Source organism: Nycticebus coucang, chromosome 6, assembly GCF_027406575.1.
Source record: "Nycticebus coucang isolate mNycCou1 chromosome 6, mNycCou1.pri, whole genome shotgun sequence".
Lineage (NCBI taxonomy): Eukaryota > Metazoa > Chordata > Mammalia > Primates > Lorisidae > Nycticebus > Nycticebus coucang.
This window is the reverse complement of record NC_069785.1, coordinates 9593646-9613717: the sequence shown is the minus strand read 5'-3', so window position 1 is coordinate 9613717 and position 20072 is coordinate 9593646. Positions and strand designations below refer to the sequence as shown.

Sequence of the window (20072 nt, the reverse complement as noted above, 5' to 3'; positions counted from 1 at the left end):
GGCCAACATAAGGGACTTCCATTGAGTACATGTGGTGCGTGTCTGGTCTATAAAAATCAAATCAGGTCAACTTAAGGAGGTGGTCAAGTAGAGAGGTGGTCAACTATGGAGGTTCTGCTGTAGTTGAATCTAAGACTCTCGCTGGATTATACAATAGAAAGTTTACCACAAAGCAAAAGTGATTAATAACATAACCCAGTGCAATATAACATGAAAACCATCTGTGGCTGATGCTAACATTAAAATGTGATATTACATCAAACAATGGACAATCAATAATATCAAACCAATAGCAATATATCAGCTAAAATTCTATGAGAACAATTTTGGTGGTAAATTAAATACTGGTAAATGTGTGCCTCTTGCTGGAGGACTAGGAAGTCACGTCTTTCACAATACTGCCTTTGATTTCTCACCTACTGGCTTTATCATGCACTGATAAAAGTACCTTTCTGGTATTCACTTCCTTACATTGTTTCCTACATTTTGAAGTGGTTAAGTATCTTTCTCAACCAAAGAGCCATCTTTGTGTACTTTTTACTTCCTCCTGCACTAAACATATTATTGATGGTTTATTTAAAATACATTGATAATGTCATGGGTATATTCCTATCACATATTATTGTTCACCTTTATGTGTTATTTATTTTAATAATCTATTATTGCCACTTTTCGTTTTATGGGAAAAGATCACAGTATATGTGAAATGCTTAAATTCTATATTTACGAAGAATAGATTTATTTTTTAAAGAAAGATAAATTCCTCTTAACTAAGAAAGATTACAAAAGCACAGAATTTTTATAGTTACACATATTTAAATATGTGTACATGTTCACTTTTCTAACAAGAGACTATGTTTCCACAAAGCAAATAAGTGATGAAGGAGAGCAGAAAAAGTCCCAGGAAAAGAGCCATGTACATTTTTTTTTATTTAAGTCACATTTAACATAATCACATATCTAAAGGGTTTCAAGAGGGAAAATACCCTTGATGTACTATGGAAATAATATGATCATTCCCTTGAATTCATTTTTACACAATTAGGATAGGTTGGACAGCAGTACCTAGATGGCTATGTCATTAAAAATAAGTCTTGGCTGTGTTGAGCTTTACTTTTAATCATTCTGTTAAACTAGCTGATGCCTATCCTTATTATTTTTTTGCATAGACACTGAACATAAAACATTCAATAGATAATCTTGTTCTAAACATCAAATTATAGTTGTACCTACCTTAAAGTGACAGCAGAATTGAATATAGAAAAATAAATTATATACTTATTTACATGAGCTATATACTTGATGAACTGATTCTCTTTCTAGGTAATGTGTAGCCAATTGCTCTATCTAAATATATTATTGTCCATGCTCTGCACTAAGTCCTTAAAAGAAGGAGAGCTTCTTTCTATTTTCTTGGCCAGTTTTCATAGATGGTTATCTACCTCCTGGGTGGTTATCCACCTCTTATCCACCTCTTGAATGATTATCTATCTTCGGGGTAGTTACCCACCTCTTAGATGGTTATCAATCTCTTGAGTGATATCCAAGTGGACCCCCCTTGGCTGGTTATCCACCTCTTAGGTGGTTATCTACCTCTTGGCTGGTTATCTACCCCTTGGGCAGTTATCTACCTCTTGGGTAGTTACCTAACCCTTGGCTGGTTATCCACCTCTTAGGTGGTTATCTACCTCTTGGGTGTTTATCTGCCCCTTGGGTGGTTATCTACCATGCTACGTTCTCTGAAGTGTGAAGAAACAGAGAGAAAGAAAAATGCTTAGGATGGCAGGAGTACTTCAGTTAAAGTAAAATTGTCTTAAAAACTTTGTGGAAAATGTACATTAGGGAAGTTCGATTTTCAAATATTCAGGAGTAACGTAAATCTATGGGGAAATGAAGTAAGATACACATATCTGTTTACTTGAAATCATGATCTAAGCCACTTACTTTGTACAGAGCAAACTGGATACTATCTTAAGTAAACATATTCCTCTTTTAAAAGAGGAGATCTTAACTACAGGGAGGAGGGAAAGGGTAGAATAGAAGAAAAGAAAAATATTGATGGTTAAGAAACATTAACATTGCCTAAAGTTTCAGCTGATTAATGTTTCTAATAACTATGCAAACAACAAAAGAACTATAATGACCATTTAGTTAAAATAAGGAAATGCTACATTATAAATTCTGAGTTCCATTTAATAATTATTAATGTTAAAATATGACAAATGCTTAACTAAAGGCTTTCCCAAACCTGCATTCTAGTAGAATATATTACAAAGTCTCCCAGTGATATTATAAAATTATTTCTTACCAACTAAAATGTGGATTCCTTTTATATCAACATCTACTTTCCTCTCATTCCGTCCACTCCCTAATCCATGACAAGCAATACACCTTCTCCACTTCTATAATTGTATAATTTCAAGAGTGCATATATTGGCTCAGCGCCCGTAGTACAGTGGTTACGGCACCGGTCACGTACACCGAGGGTGGTGGGTTTGAAACCGCCCGGGCCACCTAAGCAACAACAACAACAACAAATAGCTGGGTGTTGTGGTGGGTGCCTGTAGTCCCAGCTACTTGGGAGGTTGATGCAAGAGAATTGCTTAAGCCCGAGAGTTGGAGGTTGCTGTGAGCTGTGACACCACAGCATTCTACCTAGAGTGACATAGTGAGACTCTGTCTCAAAAAAAAAAAAAAGAAAAAAGAATGCATATAAATAATCTAATACAATCTGACAATATGTGACCTTTTAGGACTGGTGTTTTCCACTCAGCCTATCCTCTGGAGACTAGTCTAGGTTGCTGCCTATATGAATAGTTCATTCTCTTTTATTCCTGAGTAGGATTCCATTGCGCGGATGGACCACAGCTTGTTTAACTGTTCACCCATTTTAGGACATCGGGGGTGTTTCCAGTTAAGAAACAAAGCTATTTTGAACAAAAGCTTCTGTGAACCTGTGTACAGGTTCTCTGTGGACTTAAGTCTTCATTTATCTGGATTAAGTGCTTAGGATTGCAATTGGTGAGTTATAATAGTATTTGCATGTTTAGTGTTTTAAAGAAACATCCCAAATTTTGTCCAGAGTGGCTGCATCATTTTACATTTCTACCCACAACGTATCCACTTTCACCAAATCTCCTTGAGCGTGTATTGTTATCACTAGGTTTAGCCATTCTGATAGACACAGTGAGATCTCATTGTGTTGTTAATTTGTGTTTCCCTAATATTAATGACGGTGAACACATTTCCATCGGCCTGTTGGCCATTTTTACACCATCCTTGGTGAAATTCCTCTTCATCTCTTTTGCCCTTTGACTTGTTTTTTTTTGTATCCAGCTGAGGATAAAGCTTTCTGAGGATTTCATTAAAGTTGCAAAATAGAATTTCTTTTACTTTTTAATTTTGTTATTTTATTTCTAACTTTAATATGAAAAAGCAGTTACTATTTAGCAGTTACTATTTTAACTGCTTTGAGATTTTTATTTCAGTTTAAGTGGAATTAAATGACCTTTAATACCATAAAGGTCATGTGCAATTTAATATAGCCAACTACTGCAACCCTTCTTCTTCCTAGCAACCCAAGGGAGAAGATACTGTTATTATCAACCCTATGAAGAAGCTATTGTTATATTATGTTGAATGAAGAAATCAAGGACGCAGAGGCATTCAATAACAAGCAGCGGAGCTGGGATTTAAATCCAGTCAGTAGTTGTTACAAACTTCACAAAGCACCAGTAACAGAGCTGACAGAAGTCAGAGGCAGTGTGGGGGCAGGGACAGAGCGGAAACAAAGTGTGTCTGAGATGAGCACCAATATATATTGTCTGTAACTAATGGATCTGGAAATAAAGATCATGCACATTATTTAAAGTTATGGAGGAAACCACTAAATCATTTTAAAAATTATAATATAATGAATACACTTTTGGGAAAAATCAGAAGTAGTTAAAGGAGGTAGCATAACTATGCTAAATCTTTCATCTCTCTTTGTAGAGAGTCGATCAACGCTGTCTAAAGCTAATCATCGGAAAAACTCAAAATGTGAAAGAATGAAAAGCAGTCATCTCTGGACTGGAACCCAGCAGATAAACAGGAAACATTTTCTTCTATACGGTTCAATTTCTTAGAAAGTGAATGCAGTTATTATCTCTATAATAACAACAGGAGACTTGAAAGTATCCCAGGTGATTCTGATGCGGCCAGGTTTGCTAGTCCCTGAGCTAAATTACATTCAGCATTCTTGGGCATCTTCAGAGACAGGTGAGGATGAATAGTTTAGCAGACTGAGCCTTGGCTGTTTCTGCTTGTGGTATCCTTAACTTCTAAGTCACCCTCGGATGCTGTTTTTAATTTTATAATCTGTTTTCATCCTCAACTCCCTTCCATTGTGCAAACTATCCTCCTTCAAATAAAACATAAGGAAATTGGTAGAATATTAGCCTTGCTGATAGGGTCAAGGATAGGGAACTGATTAATTTCCAAATTCCAAATTCAAGCTTCTGACAGGATAAAAATAGATCTCTCTCTGGTTAATAGATGCTCAGAAAGTGGCATTTTGCATTGAAAAATGTTATGCGTGCACATGGTTGCAAAAGTCAAATAGCATAAAAGGGTATACAGTGGAAAGTAAACCTCCCTGAACTGCAGACTCCATGTGCTATTAAGCACTGTTTATTTTTTAAAATGTAACTTTACAAATAATGCACACACACACAAAGGGTTGCAGACTCTCTTATTTCTTCTTTTTTCATATAATACTATTTTTTGGAGATTGTTCCAAACCTTCACCTGTATCTACTTCATTTTTTTTAACAATAGTGTGATAGCCTCTTTATGGGTATACATGGTATAGTTAACCAGTCTCTCATTAATGGGCATTTTTATTACTATATTTTTGTACTTATCATTACAAATAATGCCATAGTGACAACCTGTCCACATAAAGCTTTACACCCACTTTTATTTCAACAGAATAGATTCAGAGACAAAAAGGAGCATTTAATCTCTCTCTTTATATATCTGTATATGCATCTTTCTACAGCAGCACGACCTATTTCTCTGTAATATTCTTCACATGGCACCTAAATGGGCCAAAACTTTTTTTTTTTTTTTTTTTGAGACAGAGTCTCACTTTGTCCTCCTGGGTAGAGTGCTGTTGTGTCATAGCTCACAGCAACCCCAAACTCTCAGGCTCAAGCGATTCTCTTGCCTCAGTCTCCCAAGTAGCTGGGACTACAGGTACCTGTCACTATGCCCGGCTATTTTTTGTTGCAGTTGTCATTGTTGTTTAGCTGGCCCGGCCGGGTTCGAACCCGCCACTCACGTTGTACGAGGCTGGTGCAGTAACCAAGGGGTCTCCTCTGACTGGGCAGTCAGTTGTTCATTTGCAAAACAAGCAGCAGGAGTGAAGATCAGCTAGACACTGGCTCTTCTCTGGCCTATGACCCGCTCCGTGATCTAAAAAGCCTTTTGTAGTTCAGTTCTCCTGTGTTTCAAGTTCCCACCCCAGTCACATTTGCCAATGGGAACTTGCCAATTCTCTGTTGCATTGATCCCTTCCCTTCTGAGTTGCCTTCCAGAAATGGTGGCCCCTCCTTGCAGTAACAAAATAATCCCAAGTCCTTACACGACCCAATTGTTTAGGGAAGTCATGGTAAGCTCATCCACAACAAATCTTGCACTGAGGGACCTCCTCCCCACCACCAGTGCACAGAGACTGAAGGACAGATGGCCAGAATGACCGCGCAGCCCCCCACCCCTCCCTGCTGGGACAGGCTGACCTCCCGCCTCTGACCCTGCCAGGTACAAGCCAGCCCCCTGCCTCCCTCAGCAGGCACCCCACCTAATTGGGGACCGACGCTCCGTCACGTCACGCATTATTCATTTCTCCCTAGAAAACCTTAACCCTGTCCGTGGTGGCAGATGCAGATCCGAGCCAGTCCGTCCACCTCCCAGCTGTGTTCTCTGCAATAAATCACCTTTCTCCCTTGACAACCCTCCTCTCAGTAATTGGCCTCCTGTGCTACAAGTAACTGAGCCTGGAGAGGAGGGGAACCCAAAACTCTTCACTGGGGTTCGTTGACAGGTCTCCAGCCCCAGTGCCCTCAGACTTCATCTGCAACATCAGCTTTTCCCTGGGTCTCCAGCCGGCCAGCCTGTCATGCAGATTTGAAATTTCCAGCCCCATAATCATGTGGGTCATTTCCTTAAAATACAGCTCTCTAGTTCATATATGTATGCACACATGTATAAACACACATATGTATGTGTATTTACACACAAACGTATAGACCCACACACACTCTCTCACTTGAGCCACAAATTCTTACTGCTCCATTTTTAACACAACATTAGCTAAGAATAAATCTTATTTGAAGATTTAGAACATTAAACCAAATGGACTGTCCCTTTATTTATATAAAATGAAAGTGTATGTACTATTTATAGTTAGGTTTAGACAACCTAACCTGCACTCAGCAAAGTCCCACACAAGAGGGCTGTCCAGAAAGTATCCAGCCGTGTAATGACCAATGCTGTTAACAATGGCTGGACACGCTCTACAGTTCCTTCTGTGCTCCTTCAGTCTGTTGATTGGTTATTTTTTAATTGGTTACAAGTAAAACCAAAAAAGAAAAAAGTGTCATGGAGATACACACGTAATGGATTTTTTTCTATGTGACTTATTATTGCCACCTCTTTTTCATTCTTTTATATCCTAAAACAGGAAAAAATATGTATACATATGTGTGTGCCTGTGTGTAAAATAGGAAGTTCTGGAATTTGCCAATGAGCACGTTGAGAAAGAAATCATAAACTATAGAGTGAAAATCCAAGGTGTTTTTCTAAGAGTTAGAACAGTTTAACACCTTCTCCCTCCATATACTTGGCCATTTTGGGGTCTTAAACTATATACAACAAATCCTTAGACATCACTGAAATCTATACAATAAAAACAGGTGTGGATTCCGTTTGTTATTGAAATTTCTATTTACTCAAAAAACTTAATGAATAGATATAGGGTAATATATATTCTTCAGGGAATACAAAACTTATAAAGTATACTTTATTAGCTGTAAAGATGAAGGTAATTGCTGAGCATGCTCTGAACCCACACTACACGTGCAGATACGTGATGTATGGATGAAATAACCTCAGCACTCTAGAGTCTAATTTCTTACACATAGCATAGCTATCCCTGTTGAGTAAACAATATGTTAGTTCTATATTTTAGATAAACTCTCAATGTTACAATGGTTATTATTTTTAAAATATTACCAGGATTCCTGCATTACTAGTTTTGCAGAAATAAGCCTGAGACAGTCACGTAAGCTGGATCTGCCAACAGACAGCATATGCCTGAAAAATGAGCCTCTGCTTTATTCAGGAGTTGTTCCCAGTTATTTGTACCTAGTAAATACTCAGGAATATAACATGATTCTTCAGAAGAGTTGGGAATATATGGGAGGGAGTTCCTTGAAAGGCAAGATAGGATGGTCACCTGGGGGTAGTAAGACTGCTGGAACCCAGCTGCCCTGGGTCAGGCAGGGAAGCTCGTCCCTGAGAGGAAGCGGTGACAGATGATACCCCTGCACATCCCAAGGTGGCATTCCAGAGCACCAATAGATGCAGGCGGGATTTTGTTATTTTAAGGTTGGTGAACCTATTGGTGATTTCTACTCATTCATATCCCTGCTACACTAGAGATGATTGTGGCATTATTTATCATTTTCCACATTATAGTGTTGAATTCCAAAATCAATGTGCTGAATTTCATGTTTCCTGGGAACCAATTAAAAATCTGAGAAAAACACAAAATATGAAATTTAGGTGACCAAAAGAATTCTGAAGTATATTTTATGGAGACTGGAGATTCCGACTCTTGAAACTTTAACTTGAAGTTCCCTAGAGCCTCTGGATTATGTAGCTTTTGTTTGCACTGGAGCATCTCCAGAAAGGAGTGAGCAGGGAGAACTAACAGCACTGCTATTCAGGAACACTCGAGGTTTGTGGAAGAAGACACAGAGCCCCCTCCTTACCAGCATGACTGAAGGGGTCTAAATTCTATCACATTCCTCTGTGGCCACTAGCAGTTCTCTCTTACTTTTAGAAAGTTGAGGAGCATTTTCTCTTTATTGTGTTCCCCACAGGAACCTCACATCCATGCCATTCCTGCCAGGTGTAGAGGCCAGTGAGAAGAAGGACTTCTGACCTGTCGTACGGGATTTGATTATACAGAGAAACAACTGACAACCCATTTAATTACAAATCAGCTGAGTTAGTTGGCATTGGTTTCTAAATATCAGATTGCCTATTTATAGGGCCAATCACATCTCCCTAGCGTCTGAGTTTCCACAGAAGAGGCAAAGAGAATGGCCAAGCAGCACCCAGAGCCTCGCTTCCCACCCCCACTCCCACCTCACACATAAATGCATTGGTTGCTAGAAAGTTCCAAGCATCATATTTTCATATTTTAATTATTCTTTCGAATTTAAAATCAATTCATTCATTCTGCCAGCAACCTTAAGTCTAATGTAAAAATAGATACTTTGGACTAAATTCTATTTTCAATTTTTTGTTACCAGAGCATCACTGACGGAAACAACAAAGTTCACTGAAGTGCATAGCTTCATCTGATTCATCTGTTTTTTTTGAAGGATTTAGACCATATATTTAACAACTAGTACATCAGTTAAAATTTATAGCAGCACTACTAGCAACTGGACAGACTGTGTTTACTTTTCTTTTCATACGGCAATATTTTCACCATTGAGCAGCTCAATTTCTAGGGAATCCTCCAATAACCCAAGACTAACAACACTGTTACATTTTTAATAAGCCTTAAATTTATAGATTTATGTACTTTTAATACTAAAAGCAAACATAAAGCCCAGGATGTATGCAATTTTTTAATAGAACTGTAACTGTGATTTCAATAAAAATAGTTAAAAATGTATCTTAGGCACTCTCACAATTAAATAATTATTTGTTATTATAAGTCAGATAAAATTCCGCACCTATGATCTGCCTGACTTATCTCTATATTACTAGATAATTATGTAATCCACTATTGCACCTTCAGATAAGCAAGAAGCATTTCATTGATTACATCCCCACAATTTCAGCACAGGAACACACTGAAATAAGTAAATAATTTGAGCAAAGGGCATGCTATTGCCTGAAGCACAAACATGAACTGTGAAAACAGAAGTGTTATTATAACCTGAATTAGCAATTACTTCCCGTCTCTAATTTGTCTTATTACACATGGGCAGTTTTAAACCGTTAGGCTTGTTGATTTTTTGGCATTAACCAACCAGGTAACCCCATCTTAATCACTACACACACACACACACGTCCCCCCCAATACAACTCTTTTCTCTAATGTGTATAAGCTCAAGTAATAAGCAGATTTAGAGGAAAGTATAGTTTACATTGAGTAGTAATGACACAGAACTATTTCATCCGACACCCCATTCTAATCACCTTACTTTCGCGGTAGAATAACGGAATCCTTCCTTCCCTCATCCCCAAATGGAAACGCACAGAAAGGCAAGTTACTTACACTGGACAATGAGCTGCACCAAGGCTTCCCTGGGCTTCACGTTAAATCCGTTGTACTGGCTGGTCTGACATCTGTACATCCCTGACATTTCCCTAGACACGTTCACAATCCTCAGTGTTCCATCATAACTCTCCATTTGCATTGATCCATCGGGCATTGCCACTTCTTTATCCGCTCTAGACCAGAGAATGATGGGTTTAGGTTTCCCCGTGACTTGACATTGTAGTTCTATCGTGTCTCCTTCTCTGGTGACCAAAGGTGATTTTTCCTGTGGAACAGTCAGATTGGGTGGAACTTGAAATGGGAAAAAGAAAATTTTTCTAGGTTAGTATAAACGGGTAAAACATGATTCAGACACAGAACATCATAAGGAAACAATTTCTGCTGGTTGAAGAAATGTGACAATTCAGATCACAAAAAAGTAAATAAATAAATAAAGACCTTGGGAATAAATGAAATATACTTTCACTTAAGATAATTCTGAAATGCCTTCATCAAAGGCTCTTAAATGAGGGCTTCAAACATTAGCACAATCAGGAAGGAATTCAACTGAAAAGTGAATGGCCAACGTAATGACCCGTCTACTCAATGACCGACCTTATCAGGACCAACTGGGTCTTTAACACCTGTAATTCACAGAAAAGTGATCTAGCTTGCTGAGGGCAGCAGGCAGCTGTTCAGACTTAGCAGCTGAGGTAAGTGCAATTAGTGGAAAAGGGAAAACTGTTAATTTCAAACCACAAGTCTTGACTGGTTTAAAACAGTTGCAAAGTTGCTAATATTTCCAGTGTTTTCTGCCTCAAGGGAACAGAATGAAACAACTGAATACTATGTCCGGCTCTTTGGGACTCTTGATTGCTTGTGACATTTGAATTTCATATGATTTCACTTTAAAATGGACTGAAATCGTTGTAACTAGCTTGCCATGCTATTGTCACTATTTCTATAAATTAATTATCAATAAATTTTCAAATGTATTTCAACAAACATAGCATTTTCTCAAGAGAAGACAATTTCTTATGTTACTGAGAATATTTAGAAGAAATATCAACTTTACTGTAACTTACTTAACTGTGCTAAAATACATTTGTGTTTGGATTTTGGAAAAACACCAACTAATATGAAGGAAGTACTTCACAGTGGTTTTTTTGTATAAGTATTTCCACGTAATGTTGGAATTTTTTATGTTTTATAAAATTATTAATATATGTAAACTCAAATGGACTTATTCAGTAGAATATCTGTCAAAAAGACATGAGCTAAATAAAATGCTAAAAGCATGAATAACCAGAAACATGAATAATTCTATCCTTCTGATAAATATCCTATGTGCCTTTGGAAGAAGTATTCCAAATGAATGAAGAGGAAAAATTTTTATTTTCCCTTCTAGTATTACTAAGCTCTACTTTCAAGTATAAACTCAAAGATAATTAGATTATTTTTCAACCAATATTGAAAAGTAGTTTCTTTTATTACATAGAGAAAAAAATCTCAAGCCCAAGGTGATATGAGAATGATCTTGCTATGCAATATTTTCAACTTTTTCATTTAATTTCTTAATTTATTTGTTTTAAAAAAACTAGTTATATAATGCACAACATGCTGGAATTTAGAAAATTTGAAACACTAACCATCATGCTAAAGTAGATACACTAATATACATCATAGTGATACAGGGTTCCCCCACTCAAGGCTGGAGAGGGACCCCCCCATCTACCCATTATCTGGCCTAAGTAGGCTCAGAAATCAGTCCCTTCACAGACCCCACCTCTAGGCACAAACAGGCCCTTTGCAGGTTGCATTCTCTGGACAGAAACAAGCTCATAAAAAAGCAGACTGACCAGTATCTAATTCGGGCTGCTTCTCTGGAACAGGGAACATACCCTCCCACCCCTCCTGGTGCAGGGAAGTGTCTGGAGCAAGGACCACACAGTAATTGTGGACCAACTATGGTTGTTTTAAAATTTGCGCACAGACCCCTGGTGCCAAATGGTTGTCACATATTCCAGACACACGTTGCATCTCCCCTAACCCCCCATCCGCAGGATAGGAAAAACTATATAAACCTGTAGACAAAAGGCCCACATGGGCTTCCCACTTGGGTCCTGCCTCTGCTTGCCAGACGTTCTGTTACCCTCTTTCACGTATCTATCTATCAATAAAATCTGTTCTTTCACTTCCTCAGTGGTCTGTGGATTCATTCCTCAAATCTCTGAGACCAAGGACTCAGCAGAGAAAAATTCTGGCTACAATAGGAATTGACCTTAACAAAGTCTGTTTCAAAATTGCTGCCTTTTCATAACCTAGATGGAAGTAATTTGTTCTTGTATATGTAAACAATTAGATGATTTAGTCAAACAATCTGTCCTTTTTGAAGTAAAACACAAAGTCATGATGCAATTCTAAGCAGCACCTTGTGACGACAGGACTGGGATGGAGCTCTGATGTTTATTCACCCACCATCAGGACCAGCGCAGAGGCGCGGCAATGACCTCGACATTTAACCTACTTATTACACCCCTCCTGCATGTCAGGTACAAGCAGGGATTTTACATTCTCATTGAATTTTCTTGATAATCCTTAGGACCAAATGTTAAAGATTTTAATAATTAAGGGGAATAAGATATGAGATATACTTTTATTTGAACAGAATTGAATCAAGGCCAGTTTATAGAAGTAGCCCACACAGAGGCATGAATCCTGAAGCAGGCTCCTGTTAGTGTACCTGGAATGAATGACCTTAAGTTAGCACTGGACTCCTCTTCTCCTGCTCATGACCACTCTGCTCCAATGGACAAAATGGACAGAATCCAAGCCCATGGCATGGCCACTGACTCAGGGACCAGATGAAAGAGTCAAGAGAGAAATGTAGCAAACATTTTTTGCCAATTGTCTTATCTATCTTATATAACTATGTGTATCGATCTATCAGTCATCTACATCAGAGTATTTTTTATGAATGTCACAGCACATTGTACCCCTTGATTGCACTAATGTACACAGCTATGATTTAACAGTAAAAAATAAATAAAAATTTAAAAAAAGCACTATTCCATCTTATAAAGTAGAGCACAGTGATACGTTCTTAGTGGAATATGTTGTTGATATAATAAAACATATTTGTACCACTAAAAAAAAACTGAGTATAAGCTATACAAACCCAAGTATCCAACTTTTGATAAATCTGTGTGAAATAAATGAAGATAGATTATAAATTAAAAGATTATTGAATGGAGTTTTACTACTTGAAATATTCCAACCACATCACCTGGGCCAAGCATAACCACTCTGAGTATTAACTTCTCTGTTTTTGGAACTAAGAATTTGCACTGTGTTAGCCTCAAGATTATGACATTTTAATTACAAAAAAAATGAATAGTGAAAAGTTAGTAAGAGAAGTGGTGTCAAATGAACATTTTTTCTGACTTAGTATGATATATATTTAAAAAATCTGATTTTATTAGATCATTGTAATGAAAATAGATCCTTAACTATCTCTAATTGTTTTTTTAAAAAGTTTGTCATGCTAAATAGTTCAAAATTCCCTTTATACATTTGTTTATGTTGTTTAATTATTTAGATAAATGTTCTCCCTTGAGTAAATTTACAGAAATTGAAACCTCGGCTTCTATCTTGATAACTTAAAGATAGATTTTTGGATAAATTAGGCTCAATTTTACTAAATAGTAAAAGCTAAAAAAAGATGGTTTAATATTTGTCTCTTCCATAAGACTTTCAATCTTGAAGTCAGAGTTAAATCTTTCTCTATAACTTTCAGGGCTAAAAAGACCTTATGACTCCTTGAAGCTTTATGGGTCTTCTCCATCTTCCTGTCCACACTGAGTTTTCTTTCTCCTAGAATTATACACTCAACTCTTTTAATTGTTACTATAAATATTCCATTTCACTGAGAGATCTTGTTCTCATGTATTTCTCTATGTTTTATATAATGATGATATACATTCTCACTTTATCCCAAGGTTCTTCTAGCCTCTAATTGAAGCCTATTTTTAGAGTACAAAATTCTTTCAGACTTCCAAACTTGATTAGTAGTTAATGATCAACACGTCCCATCTGCTAGTTAAAAATCATAGAATGTTCTTCGTTTCACCATTTCCTCTCCTCCACCACTTCCAAGCAGCCATCAAGTCCTGTTGTTTATCAAAAGTGTGTCTCACATCTGCCTATTTCTTTTAATTTCCACAGGCAGATGTATCAGCAGAAGTCATTATTTTCTCTTCTTGTGACAGCACCCTGAGTGGCCTCTGTCACCGATCTCACTCTTCCAGCTTTCTTACGACCCTGTCACACTGTATCATCAACACAACCTTATTCATGTCGCCATGAAATCTACAACCCTCAGGGTGAGCACTTACTATGTTACCACTTTAACTAAACAAAACTGAAAATAGCTTAATGGATTTGTTAAGTAAATCCTGGAACAAAACAGACTAGAGTATAGATTATTTAAATTATGATGTAATAAACCTATATTCATTAATAATGATTTTATATTATTAAGTAAAAAGAGCATGTTAGTGAATAGTATAAATAGCTATAATTATTAAGTAAAATAGGTTACTGTGCAGAATGAACAGTTGTATCTAATTTTTATATCGAAAAGTGGATAATTCTCTCATATGCCAAAGTATGATAGATAGGTTTATGCGTTTCCCTATAATAACCATTTTGTTATCTATATGTTGTAATCTTCAAATATACACAATAACATTGACTTAAATTTTTATTTTTAATTAGTATGGATTATATAATAGTTGTATAGATTTGCTATACTTTGATACAGTGTGAATTAATTGATGTGAATTAATCAAGTCAGCGTAAGGGAGAATTCTTTATAGATGTTCCATCTTTATATTGTCAGTATCCACCAATAATGGATTAAGAGAAGAAGAAATGGAGGGGGGGAGGAGGGTGGGAATGGAGAAAGGTAAAAAGCTATGAATATAACAGATAATAGAAATAAACATAATACAAGTCATGCACATTTTAGAAAAAAGTGATCAATATTAAGAGTACGGTAACAATTACTAATACAAGTAGCTAATACAAAGTACGGTAAGTTAGGGTGGATTTCTTACATAGATCTTGAGAGGTGTGGGATGTCTGAGAAAGGTTAGAGAATCAAGAAAGGCTTTGTCCAGTTTTCTTTTTCCTTAAAGATTTGGATAATAAACTGTGGATTAAATTTAAAAAACACACACACACAGAGGAAAGAGGCAATTTGAAGACATGCTGTTTAATTTTACCATGATGGTTTTTCTGTCTTTACTAATTATTCTTTTAAATCTTGTCTCACATCAATAAAATGTCAAATTTAAACACAAAAACTTAAAACGTCAGTACCTTGGACATGCAAATGTATTCAATATACTTGCTGTTTAAAGGCCCTCTTAATAGAATACACACGCATTCTTTGACATATGATCTATACATGGCCTTTACTTTGAGCTGCTCCTTGTCTGAAATGCTGCCGAGGAAGACACTACAAGTGGAGAAATTTGAAGAACCTGACGTGACTCCACAGTGTCTCATTCCACATGTAATAATTAGACAAACAACTCGAACTTGTTTTTTATCCACTTTTTAAAAATTGTATCGAAGACTTTAAAATTAACCGAGTATAGAAAAAGAAAATATTTTTATTTCTTCACTGGGAAGGAAGCTGAGGAAATTTAATCTTTCATCTTTACTTGGACATTGGCTCATTTTCCTTACTCAAAAGGATGCATGCGGGGAGGGCTTAGTTCCCTGGAACTCTGGGAGGATATATCAGCTATCTGAAACAAAGACAGCAAAATAGGCTTTTCATGGTATATAATATTAAAACAAAAATATATTCTTTTAATATGAAAATCATGAGAAACTAAGTAGTAAGTACAATTTTCTCCAGGGAGATAACCACATTCATCTATTCAAGAATTCTAATATTAGCATGGCACTAATTTAATTGTGCTTGAATTTGAGGGGGAAATAGTTTACAACAGGTATGTGTATTCTAGAGTAAAGGAATAATCTATACCAAAAATATAAACACATAAATAAGACTTCAAAGAAATTTTATGTTTATGAAAGTACCCCTATAAGCCAGAATTCAAGAATTCTCAGACTAACCAGATATAAACAGATATAAAACAGTTAAGACTGAATTGTGCTGCAGTAAACCTTCCAGTAAGATGGGGAATCAACCCAAGAGACCATTAATTCATGAGTGGATTCACAAAATGTGTTATATGCAAACAACATAGTTGTTTTAGAATACACAGACCTTCTCCAAGCCAATGGTAAATGTAATATTATATTGCAGTGTTGCACTTCCTTCTGGATTACCTTTCTCTTATAAATTAATTACTAAAATTTGATTGACTCAGGTCTATTTCTCCTTCTAAAAAGTCATATTTACCATTTATGAATTATTCCTTTTGAAATTTATGTCACTGTATCATTCAATTACCTATAGTGGCTCACCATTTTCCAGAAGGGAAAGGTCTAAATCCTATTGCTTATTTTACATCTTACCTGACAATCTTTATTAAACCACAGTGCTTCTGTGAAAAGCTCTCTGTTAACTGGGACAGGTCTTCCAGTCTGCTTAACACCCTGGCTTAGCCCAGCTTCTCACCTTCCTCCCTTCTCCCTGGGAGCGGCTGTGACACCCCTAATATCCAATGGTTTTTCATTCTCTAAGGCCCCATTTAAGTTTCCTGTTCTTCTTAGTCTTTCTCGACATCTGTATCTTTAGTTCATCTTCCGTGACACTGCTTAGACCATGTCCAATTTACTCCAGTATGAACATGTGTCATGACACAATGTACACTTCTTTACGTCTGTGCCTATGATGTCCAGATGGCAGCACCAGAGGTTTTTTAGTTCCTCGGTAACTCCCACATCATGTGACATTTTAAAGTATTTTAGAGATCCTTAATAAAGTCTTAATTGATTGATGGAGCACCAATCAAGGTTACTAAGCAACCAAAGTAAAAAAAAAAAAAACAACTATTGATGAATAATCACCTCTTGATTATCCTAGGCTCAATTATAAACCATATAAATTCAAGATCATTTTTCACACATGAATTCTCATCTATTTTTAATTTTTATAATTCACAGGAAAACAATAGATGTTTATAATCTTAGCACTTGGTTCAGATACAGTAAAGATACAAAGAGGTAAAAATGAATACACTAAAATGTCGGAAGCATCTGGTTGTATTAAGTTCTTATCTATTCTGTGACTTTTCTCGATTAGCAATAAAGAAAAGGCTGGTCAGCTCTACAATAGAATTTCCATGTGGGACCACCATATTCTAAGACTTGTCTTATTTATAATCCCATGGGTAAATCATACATGAAAAATAAATGTTCACACCAGATGATGTGCCTTTTAAAAAAAAATATATGTTCACACCAGATGATATGCCTACTGTTTTTGTCCATGATATAAATAAGCGTAATACAGCTCTGTATATAAAAAATGCCTTTTCCCCCCACTGATATACACTTTTTGGAACCTCATCCATAATAAATCATGAGATGCTATCAAAAAAAGTTTTGACAATGTTTTATAATACTACCAATAGAATAGGAAAGAAGCCCACATTTAAAAGAAAAATCACAGGTTAAAATATCACAGAATTTGCATTTAGAAAGTCTAAGCAAAAATATCCATGCCTACACACACATACACAATGCCTATTTTGCAGCGAGTTGAGGAAATCTTATTAGAATGGCATTGTTAGCAACGTGCAACATACGGGGAGAGGCAGGCTCCTGGAAGGGAGCCACTCTAAAGGGTTTAGCATGGAGGACGGGGGACATGCAGTGCAAAACAGGGCTGGCAGGTGAGGGCTGTGGCTGTTCCAACTTCCCTCTCCCAGCAGGTGTTGCTATGGCACAAGAATAGTCTCTGAGGGATTTGATAGAACACAAAGTGTAAGATGAAAGAACAAAATAGAAAATCATTCTCTGTGTGGCATTCGTATTCTCCCTGCTACTCAGGCTACAGGCCTGGCTGTGAGTAAACACTGGTGTTGTTGCCGCCTCATGAACAGATAAGTAAATGTGACTTAGGCAGAGATAGCTTACACACTAGTTTGCCTAAGTTTTCAAATACTCTGAATTTTTATGATCTTCAACATAATTTGGATATCTAGCCTGTGCTCACAAAAGACTACTCTCTAAGATTATTTAAATAAATCTCTATTAACAGGGACTCTCCACCAAGCTCTTTGTACAAAGCACACCATGTTTTTCTTTCTTTGACCTCCTGAAAGACATAAATGAATGGTGATCATTGATCGATTGTGTAAAGTCTCACATATGGAGGTTTTTTTCCTGAGATAATCAAGTAAAGAAATAAAAGCAAGATATTTAAGCTTCCTTGTGACTCAAATTCTGTTAAAATTTTAGCAAGCAAGGAATATGGATTAGACTGAGACTGTTGGAATAAATATGGACTTTACCAAAGAAGTGGCTGCTTCTTTTCTATACTATGAATGGGGAACCGTAAGAGACAAAACATTGAATAAACAGTATGGTATTTAATTAAGAAATGAGTAGGTCTTAGATGAAGAAATAATCAACCTATGAACATTTCTGAGTACTCGGGACCAATTCCTCAACTTAACTCTCTTAATCAAATTTCATTTCACGTTTGGTATGTTTTAAAAAGAAGTGCAGAATCAATCTGGAAAATTATAGTTATTTGAGTATACGAAGTTGATTAAAAATTTTAACTTTAAACGTTGAATACTGCTTTCTAAATGGTATACATACCAATTAGAATACATAAATGGTATGTTATACAATCTAAAGATAACAGGCAAGAGACAGTCCTATAGCTAAAAGTTAACTAAAATCACCAAATTCCTATAATTCTTATAGTCTATAAACATATTTGCACCGTTACCTAGATGCTTTAAAAAAATGTTGTCATGTTTATACAAATGCATTTATATGTGTGTATAAATAATCTTCCTTTAATAGTAATCACTCTAGTAGTAACAAAAACACACCACATATATATTAAAATTTGTATCCTAAGCAACTTTATCTCAGTACACACTTTTGAGCCCTTTAATAGGCTTGAGACTGGTGGTAAGAGAGATTAAGTTAGGTCATTCACAGCCTTCGAAATTACACTACGTATTATGGAAACTGATAAATATGGAGGCTTCTTAGCCAGCAATTACAATTAATTTCTAAATTAAAGGACTTTTAAAAAAATAAACAGAGTTTGGACAAGTGTAGGTATATAAGATTGGAAAATTAATTTGCAGTCAGGGTCAAAGGACTGTCTTTATTTCTGTTTGTTTTTATCTATGAATTAGGCTGATAAAAAGAATTCAATGGGAATTTACAGATACAATAGGCAATGCACATGAGAGTGCCTTCTGAACTGTAAAGCAATTAGAGTTTTGCAATTTAAAGAACAAGGCTCTGGTCGGGCTGCCTACCCCTATCACCTTCTAGCAGGGTAACCTTGGGAAGTCACCTGGCCCCCATCTGTCAGTTCACTCAAAGTTAGCATAATAGTGTCAACTTTACATTTTTTTTTACATAATAAGATCTTAAGCATAAGGTATCGTATATCCTACATGTGCAATACATGCCGTTATTATTATGTTTTCTCATCACTGCCCTTGAGTTGTGTGATATTGAAAACTATATTATTATGCACAGATTTCTCTACTGAGGACATCAATTTTGTTTTATTTCTATCTATAATGTCTCAAAATACTGAGGATGGATATACACAGAGAAAACATATCTTTGCATAATTAGAATGCATAAATATATTTGTATATACAATAAGTTTAATTGCCATTGTTAGTTGCCCAGGAGCTATGTAAGCATTTTAGGTGAAGACAATATTTGGAGAAAATGACATTTTAGAAAGAGTAGTAATGAATCTTTCTAAACTGAATAGGTAAAGGCATTCGCGAAGGCTATTCAAGGAAAGAAGGTTACACTTGTTTCCCATTAGGCATAATAATTTGATATATATGTTTGCTTATTATCATAAATTGGTACATAACACAGCTATCCTAGCTCTCATTCCATTCCTGGGAAGTAATGAGGTTTGGACATCCCTAAATACATCTATTCCTCCCTTACGAGGATAGCAAAATGTCAGTGCTGTCCATTTTTGCAAAGGTCAGGGTGTTGCCATGAAAACCAGGGGCTAGGAAGTTAAAAGGAGCTGCTGATCATGTTAATTATGTGACTGCTTTCCTGTGGATAAAGGAATTCTAAATTAAAAGGAAGATAAGCTATAAATTATATATCAAATGCATCAGAATTAGAAAGAAAATTTATTATGAAAGCATCAGAGAAGAAAGAAAATTATGAAAGCATCAGAAAAGAAAGAAAATTTAAAGCAACTCACAGATTATTTTGCTTTCTAGAGCAACCGTTGCTCACTGTGATAAACTCTTTCGTGCAGAAGGCTTAAAAGAAATCGATTTACTTCTACAACAAAAAGGCCGTTTGT

General features: G+C 36.2%; 1 protein-coding gene across 3 annotated transcripts in view; it reads right to left on the bottom strand.

Annotated features, from left to right (window-relative positions):
* MDGA2 (MAM domain containing glycosylphosphatidylinositol anchor 2) overlaps positions 1-20072 on the bottom strand; it is an 838509-nt gene that overhangs the window by 236967 nt on the left and 581470 nt on the right. For all 3 annotated transcript variants that reach the window (XM_053595463.1, XM_053595464.1, XM_053595465.1), the window contains one exon: positions 9563-9856. In XM_053595463.1, coding sequence (XP_053451438.1) covers positions 9563-9856 — 294 coding nt within the window. The remainder of the gene's footprint in view (positions 1-9562; positions 9857-20072) is intronic.